Source organism: Dipodomys spectabilis, unplaced genomic scaffold (assembly GCF_019054845.1).
Source record: "Dipodomys spectabilis isolate Male_0828 unplaced genomic scaffold, ASM1905484v1 ptg000003l, whole genome shotgun sequence".
Lineage (NCBI taxonomy): Eukaryota > Metazoa > Chordata > Mammalia > Rodentia > Heteromyidae > Dipodomys > Dipodomys spectabilis.
In genome coordinates, this window is record NW_024870680.1 from 17,489,067 (window position 1) to 17,498,037 (window position 8,971).

The 8,971-nt window shown below is 35.4% G+C and overlaps 1 protein-coding gene across 1 annotated transcript; it reads right to left on the reverse strand.

Moving 5' to 3' along the window:
• Positions 1-3,274: 3,274 nt before the first annotated feature.
• On the reverse strand, positions 3,275-4,258 carry LOC122113851 (olfactory receptor 52D1-like). Its single transcript, XM_042686980.1, has one exon. The coding sequence runs from the start codon at positions 4,256-4,258 to the stop codon at positions 3,275-3,277; it is 984 nt and encodes a 327-aa protein (XP_042542914.1).
• Between the last annotated feature and the right edge of the window lie 4,713 nt (positions 4,259-8,971).

An 8,971-nucleotide genomic window follows, 5' to 3' on the forward strand; every position in this document is an offset into this window, starting at 1 on the left:
TCTTCTCCCCCCCATGCTTGTCCCCCTGTCCCAGAGTTGTAAAGTTTGTTTTGTGACAAAACATCTTGTACATCTCATTGTTGCAATGGGTCCACCTGTATCCCTATTTAAACAATTTGTTTTTTTCCCTTCCCTTCTACAAATTATACCAACATCAAATACAGGGAAAACAGGGTTATACCATGGGGGAAGGACATACAAAGCAACAAAAAAATCTTATAAATATGTTAGAAACAATAGCAGGAAAGAAAAAACATTTGAGTCCTTATCCCGGGGTTCATTTTGCCTAACATCAACTTATCTGACTGCTTCTGCTTGTCTGGGAACCCTACTGCATTGTTGGTGGGAACATAAACTTGTTCAATCACTTTGGAAATAGTATGGAGGTTCCTCAAAAGACTTCACATAGAACTCTCCTATGATCCAGCAATCCCACGTTTGGGCATTTACCCAAATGATCACAAACAAGACCATACTAAAGCTACCAGCACAGCCATGTTTATTGCAGCATTATTTACCATAGCTAAGATACGGAACCAACCCAGATGCCCCTCAGTAGATGAATGGATCAAGAAAATGTGGCAAATATACACAATGGAATTCTATGCCTCCATTAGAAAGAATGACATTGCCCCCACTTGCTAGGAAATGGAAAGACATGGAAAAAAATTATATTAAGTGAAGTAAGCCAGGCCCAAAGAAACTTACGTCCCATGGTTTCCCTTATTCATACACGTTTTTTTGAAAAATAACAAACCAATAACTAAACCAAGGATTACAATATAATTACAATGTAAAGGGGGCTTCTACCTGGTATAAGAATTTGGCGATATTCAAGCAATATGTGGGAAGAATTTTCTTTTACAAATATTTCACTATTTAAAATACTAATGAGTAACTGTTATAACTATCAACATTAACTTCCATGTTTAACTTTAAGTTCCATCATGAAAAGAACCCCTTCTATTTTATCTTTTTCTGTTAGTCTTTATATAGGACTTGGAAAATACATAATAGATTCTGAATCCATATTTATTAAGCTAGCATATTTAATCGTTGAATGATATGATAAAGTACCTAGAAATTTTAGGGCCAGCTTTTATCCATACTTTTTTTTTTATACTTTGAAGCCTCTTTGCTGTGTTAATAGCAGATACAAGAGAAGTTTCTCTAAATTCTTCAGTTTTTCTATACCTATAATCAAGGATAGTACTCAATTCCAGAGAGGCATTTGGGCTTTAATATATAATGGAATCTATATCATTATATATATATATATATATATGTATGTATATAATGTAAATAGATCTCGGGAAGATGGAATCACATGATATAACCCTTTTTCAAACATATTTTTTTCCTCCCTCAAGGAATGACTGAATTCAGATCCATCTCTCAATTGGTTTTCCTCTCTTTACCTTGTCCAAAGCGCAAGGCTTTGCTCCTCACAGGAGTTAACTGGTGGAGCGTGATTCCCATGATGGAGTGGACATTCTTCCCTCTACCAAGCAAGGTCCATGACAGAGGTTTCTCAGATCTCTAGGCCTGTCTTCATTCTTTCTCACGATTACCTAGTGGAATTCTTGAGAGAAAAATCTGAGAAGACATGAATTCTTTCTTGTGTAGTTCACATGCGACTCAGTCATTCTCTATTCTCACATAGATCCATACTCCAATTTTAGACCTTTATTTTAAAATTTTAATTAATCCTTTTAAATCTCTAGTGTAGAATTTACCATTTTTTTCTGATAAGAAAGTGATCCTGTGCTTTTCTCTTTTCTAAGTGAAGTAAAACAGCTTCTTTTCTTTTCTCTCCCTTTTTGCTTATAAAATATTCTTCTTGTTTCTTTTCTTCCCTTCATTGACATCTTTCTTTTATTCCTTCTCTCTTGTCTTTTTGAGAGAGGAATTCTTTTCAGAGACCAGCCTGGCCTCAAGGTCTGTGCTTCCCAGGCTGGCTTTGACCTACTTAGATTTTCGAATGAGAAGATTGCAAGCCTGTTTCATTACACTTAACATGGTACTTTTCAAAAATACTTTTAAGAATTGACACCGTAATATGGAAATTAACAAACATAATCATAGCATTCCAGAAGGAACTACAAAATGTGGTAAAAATGATCTAAGAAGACCACACTAAAGCTACCAGCACAACTATGTTTATTGCAGCATTATTTACCATAGCTAAGATATGGAACCAATCCAGATGCCCTTCAGAAGATGAATGGATCAAGAAAATGTGGTATATATACACAATGGAATTCTATGTCTCCATCAGAAAGAATGACATTGCCCCATTTGTTAGGAAATGGAAAGACTTGGAAAAAATTATATTAAGTGAAGTAAGCCAAGCCCAAAGAAACATAGGTCCCATGGTTTCCCTTATTTGCAATATGTATGAGTCAAGCAGAAAAGGTCAGATAAGGTAATGTTAGGAAAATGAACCCTAAGATATGTATTTAAATGTTTTTTTTCTTTCATGCATTTGTTTCTAACACATTTATAAGATTATTTCTTTGTTGCTTTGTATGTCCCTCCCCCACAGTATAACCCCTGCTTTCACTGTATTTGATGTTGGTATAATTTGTGGAGGGGAAGGGGAAAAACAAGTCATTTAAATAAGGATACAGGTGGACCTGTTGCAACAATGAGAAGTACAAGTTGTCATGCCGAAAACGAACTTTACAACTTTGGTGGGGGGGTGGGGAGGACTGTGGGGGGGTTGGGGGGAGGCTGGGAAGGGATGGGAAGGGTAAACAAAGGAGGAGGCTACAATGCTTGATAAGAAATGTACTCATTATCTTGCCCATGTAATTGTAACCCCTCTGTACAGTATTTTCACAATAAAAAATTAAAAAAATGATCTAAGAAAAATAAGTTCAGAAGAGATTTTCTCACAGCATTTCACTACGGTATAGACCTGATTTCCCGATATGATCAAACTCATACTTTCTGTATTGATGACATTCAGACATTTATGACAATCAAATGTTTATATACACTGAATGTTAATTATAGCAATTAGATTTAGATCATGAGTTGGCAGAGAATAATGACATTCAAATTTAGAGAAATCCCTGGGGAAACATTCATGAAAATGCATATATAACTTAAGAGTCATATTTGATTTAATCATGCAATTGTCTTTGGATAATTTAACTCTCACAAAAACTCTAACCATGTCATCATTAAAATATGGCAAGAATGAAGGAGCACACATCACAAAGCAGATAATACAGTTTGGGATCTGATATGACACAGCCACAAAATCAATTCAATTGTGGGCCTCCAAAGATCTGAACAGTTTCAGGAACCTGTCTCGTATCTTCTTGGTCTTCACCCCATAAATAATGGGGTTCACCATGGGTGGAACAAGAAGATAAATATTGGCTACCAATATGTGTACACAAGGAGCCACTTGATGTCCAAATCTGTGGGTGAGAAAAGAGAAGAAGGCTGGAGTATAGAACACTAAGATCACACACACATGGGAGCCACAGGTGCCCAAAGATTTGAGTCTGGCATCTTTAGATGGGAGGTGGAAGACAGTGCGTAGGATGAGGACATAAGAACAAATGATCAAGATGAAGTCCACACCCCCAGTAAGGAAGGCAACGATAAGGCTATACACTCTGCGGATTCTGGTCTCAGCACAGGCAAGCTTGATGAGAGCCATAAACTCACAGTAGGCATGGGAAATTATGTTGGTTTTGCAATAGGGAAGCCAGCATAGCAGGAAAGGGTGAGGAGTGAGCAGTGCTAAGCCCCTCAGTACTATACCCAGGCCCATCTCCCCAGTGACAGTGTGTGTCAGAATAGTTGAGTGTCTTAGCGGATTACAAATGGCTACATAATGGTCAAATGCCATGGCCAGGATGAAGCCAGACTCCATGGTGGAGCAGGAATGAATCAGAAAAACTTGTGTGAGGCAGGCTTCAAAGCCAATCTCTCCATCATGGAACCAGAAAAGGCTGAGAATTTTGGGAACCGCTGTAGTACACACCACAAGGTCAGCCACAGCCAGCATGCAGAGGAAGAGGTACATTGGTTGATGGAGGCTGGGGTCTGTCTTGATGGTGAACAGAAGTGAACAGTTTCCCAGAAGGGCCAGAATGTAGACCATACAAAAGGGGATGGAGATCCAGACATGGGCATCCTCTAGCCCAGGAATGCCAATGAGAATGAAGGTTGATGGATGGATGTTGGTTCTGTTGTAGGCTGACATAACAAGGGCCAGGTGTTTTAACTTCTTCTTCATGGATGTTTTCTTTAAAGCAAACCAAAGAGAATTGACCAATTTGAAAGTTCCTAATGAGCCAAGAAAGGCAATTCAGGAAACTGTAGTGATTGAATAATTACCATGTCTATTAATACAAATCATTACATTAAATAACAGAGTCAGGCATAAGAACAGAATTCCTATGCCTTGGAATAGTCTCTTCTTAAGTAGTCATAAAGAAGTGTTTGCACTGGAAGCTGTAAGAAACGTTTTCTTTTCTGTGGTGACTACATTCAATTCTATCACTCTCTTAATCCATTTACAAATGATTCTTCATAAACTTACCACTGTATGTACATTCCCCTGTTATATGAATTTGAAATGTCTTTCTTTCTTTCTTTCTTTCTTTCTTTCTTTCTTTCTTTCTTTCTTTCTTTCTTTCTTTCTTTCTTTCTTTCTTTCTTTCTTTCTTTCTTTCTTTCTTTCTTTCTTTCTTTCTTTCTTTCTTTCTTTCCTTTCTTTCTGTATAGATTCTAAATGTATAAAATGTTTAATGGAAAAAAATCCCTCCTCAAATGACAAACTTCCATTGAGAAGAAAATGAACAACTTTGAAAGTTAAAGATTGTGTAAGAATTATGTGATGGTGAGGTAAGAACAGTGCACTTGAAAACTTAGGAGAAAGACAGAAGGAATGATCAGAGCTGATTCCTTCTATTGTAGCAGGGAAGTGGCAAGTGACAATGTCTGCATGACTTTGAATTTTAAGAATCCTACACAGGGGCTGGGAATGTGGCTTAGTGGTAGAGTGCTTGCCGTGCATGCATGAAGCCCTGGGTTCGATTCCTCAGTACCACATAAACAGAAAAAGCCTGAAGTGGCACTGTGGCTCAAGTGGTAGAGCGCTAGCCTTGAGCTGAAGAGCTCAGGCACAGCGCCTAGGCCCAGAGTTCAAGCCCCATGATGGGTGCACGTGCGCGCGCGCAAGAGAGAGAGAGGGGGGGGTGGGGTGGGGGGAGAATCCTACATAGGAGAATGTGTCACTTATATGATGAGGAGAAAATTTGTTAAGAATATTTCATTCACTAATGAAACAGTGGTGTGAGTGCAGTGTGTTAGGAAGTTATCAACACATGGTGGTATTAATGGCAGTTTACTGGTCATGGAACTTACTTGCATTTATTCCTTACCTGAGTATGCAGGTGACAGTAATTAGATTATAACCTGTACTGTGAACTGCCATCATTTCCTATCAATTATCTAAGCAAACATCTTGCTCTTTTGTTAAGTTCATTCTACTGGGAAGCTTTCTCATCTGAGTCTTGTCTTATACTTGTTATGTTTTCATTGTATTCTTCGTTGGCACTATGTGATGCTCAAAACAGCTTCATAATGCTGTTTGCCTGTACCATTTGGTTTTGGTTTTTAACTACTCTAAGAGCAGTTTCCTGATTGTGTCCACTGATTTGTTTTGTCCCTTTTGAAACACAATGGACACTATCCTGACACACTCTCTTTACTATTATACATAGTCATATATTATGGAATCCTGAGATAAATAATTAGAATATCCACTCAGTAACCAATGAATTCAGTGTTGGGATATGTATAGTAGACTGGACTTTAATACTGGACTTTTTTTTATCCTTTTAATCTCTGGTGATAGTTTTATATTGAAAGGGTTTTCTTACTTTTTTTTCTGACCTTCAGGATCCTGGGGCATGGATATTTTGGGATATAGTAACACCTGGATACATTTGCCAATAGACTTTTGGATAATTGAATGAATATTAATTCTAAATCATGCTATATGTTGGACAGTTTAAGAATAGTGTGAAACCAGCTTATTGCCAAATTATACGATACACAACACCTAACATTTATAAATTTGTTACTGATGTATAATAGACTTACGGTTTTCCTGAAAAAATTTCATGTGTTAGCAGATACAAATTTTTGCCTTATTTTTGTTAAGTAAAACTTACATAATTTACACCAGGTTTAACATCTGGTGAGTCATAGAGCTAGTTTCTAGAACAGACTGATTCCGTACCCTCTTGATTATAGTGACAAATTGAGACAGGCTACATACATTGGTTTACATAGAAAAGATGGGTAGTATTCTATATAGAACATTAAAAAATAAATCTCACCATTAATTTGATTACAAGTCATGATTAGCAGCCCCATTTAAAGATCCATGACGTCGTTGTTTTATATCTTAGTTGTATTCTTTTTGAAAAATCTTTCCACAAAAGCACGAAGTCAACAATGATCACTTGCTTGAGTAGAAAAATTAACATAACCAGACTCAATCAATCTTATGCTGTTCTATAATTAGGTTTAGGTATTCCTCTCATCTGTTTCTTTTTTTAAAAAAATAGTACTAGAACTTGAACTCAGGGCCTTAAACATACTCTGCACTCTCGCTACCATCCAGCCCTTTATTGCTTCATTCATAATTTTTGCCCATCACTAACTGCAATTGTGATGTTCCTACTTATATCTCATTGTAAAGCTATAACAACAGGTATGCAAGCACACAAACTTTTGTTGAGATAGAGACTCATGAACTTTTCTGTTCCAGCTGACTTTCAACTGTCTTTTGATCCTTCTCATCTCTTCCTGGAGTAGCTGAGATTACAGACATGCTGTACCATGCTAAGACCCTATACACTCCCTAAAACAACAGATTTTTACAAATTTCTTTCCTCCCTTTTTTTTGGCCTAAAATGAACCTAATACCGTGTTAATTTTACTCATGGTCCTTTTTGAATCATTCTGCTACTCATGCAGCTTAAACTTCTCTCCACTCACTTTCTCTTTAAAATATAAATATATATTTATACTTTTTTCCAGTAGAATACAGGCTAACAGATTATGTGGAGGCAAATTTTAAAATAAATTGAAAATAAATAGTTTTCAGAAAAAGACTATCTTTTTTGCACTCAGGAAATTAAGATGAAATGTTTCAATGACATAACTTTAAGAGGTAAATTATATGCTAAATGATACTAGTAAAATGATATTTATGGAAAAAGCTTTGAATGCTTGTTATACTATCTAAGTTTTGCCTAGTCACAAGAAAATATGCACAAGATTTATAAGTATGTTCAGCAATTGATAAATGTTTGTAATTTCATACAAGTGAATCGTTCAAAATATACACTAGTAAAGTAATTGTTAAGTATTTCTGGTATGTATATTATAATGCGTTTATGTGTAAAACAAAGAAGGTATATTTCTATAAATTGATACTAGAGACAGTAACTTAAAAATAAGTTATTTTGATTTTCCATAATTATTGTAACAACAAAAATTAACTATACATATGCATATACATAATATAAGTATATTTATACTAAGATGTTAACAACAAAATAAAAATCTTAAACCAATATATGCTCAATGCAGGGTCAATCTACAATAAGTGGATATGGACAAGAGTGTAGACTGAGTGCCATTTAATTATACAACAATGGTTTGATTGTTTAATGGTGACAATGTATTTAATGTATTTAATGTATTCAATATTCATGACTTACCCGTAATGTTTAAAGTAAGTAAATAATGCAATCATAACTAAAAAATATAAACCAACATGTTAGAAATAGAATATAGCCTTCCATGTCCTACAAAATGGTGAACAGTTTTTCTAACAATTTTCAATATATTTTTCTAAATCCATCTCATGGAAAATTGGTCTATTTCTCATTCTAGGAAAGCAATATACCTGGGTCTCTCTTCATGGATTTAGTCACACTTAAAATATGTAAATATTTTTTACTGGGATTGAAGACCTTATCAACTCAAACTGTGACTTCCCCTTTCTTTGTAAGATTTTATTTATGGTGCAAAATGGAGTTGTTTTCCTAGGCCCTTAAACTGTCACTGACATTCTCCTGATATCCATATGGTGTGTGCACTTACCCATTTGTCTCTTGTCATATTCTACTTTATACTTTACTATATTGTATATTCTGCAAGATAGAAATCATTTCTTAACCATATAACTGCATGTTATAATAGCAAATAGATGGAAGAGAAAGAAAAGAGAAAGAAACAGAGAAAGAGGTCTATTTTACTAGTTAATAATTTTCATTATACATTATGAATCATTATAGATGATTTTCATAATATATCTAATCTCAAATCACAAATATATCAGTAAAAATATGTCATCTACAAATCCTCCAATCCAATATTCCACTGACAGATTCCATTTTATAGTATTAAGTTTTGAAATATATTCATGCAATATGTCCCCACAAAATTGAATTGAATCTATTACCGTTTATTTCTTTTCTGACAATATGATGGGGAAACTGTGAGGGAAGGCTGGAAAGAAAAAATTGGAGAAGAAAAAGAAGAAATGATCTATAATGTTTCTGGTCTAAATATTATATCCTTTAGTGAGTATTTTCTCCTCATACTTTTTATTACCATCAATTATTTGTCCAAGGGGCTTGCATTTTAACATGCCCATGTATGCAAGCAACACACGTTAGTTGGACTCACCTCTTTATTAATGTCTCACCTCTCCCTTTCCTCCCCAATTTCAGCAGGCTGTTCACCTGTGTACACAAATACATAAAATATTTTGATCATATTTGCCCTCCTTCTCCCTCTTTTTTCCCTTTTTCTCTTGTCCTTGAACTTTTGTGCTCAAGATTGGCACTCTATCACTTGCAAAAGGTCCAATTCTGCCTTTTTGCTGGTTAATTGAAGAAAAGAACCTCATGGACTTTCCTGT

Coding starts and splice junctions, on each gene's coding strand:
- LOC122113851 (XM_042686980.1), bottom strand. CDS start 4,258: ATGAAGAAGAAGTTAAAACACCTGGCCCTTGTTATGTCAGCCTACAAC.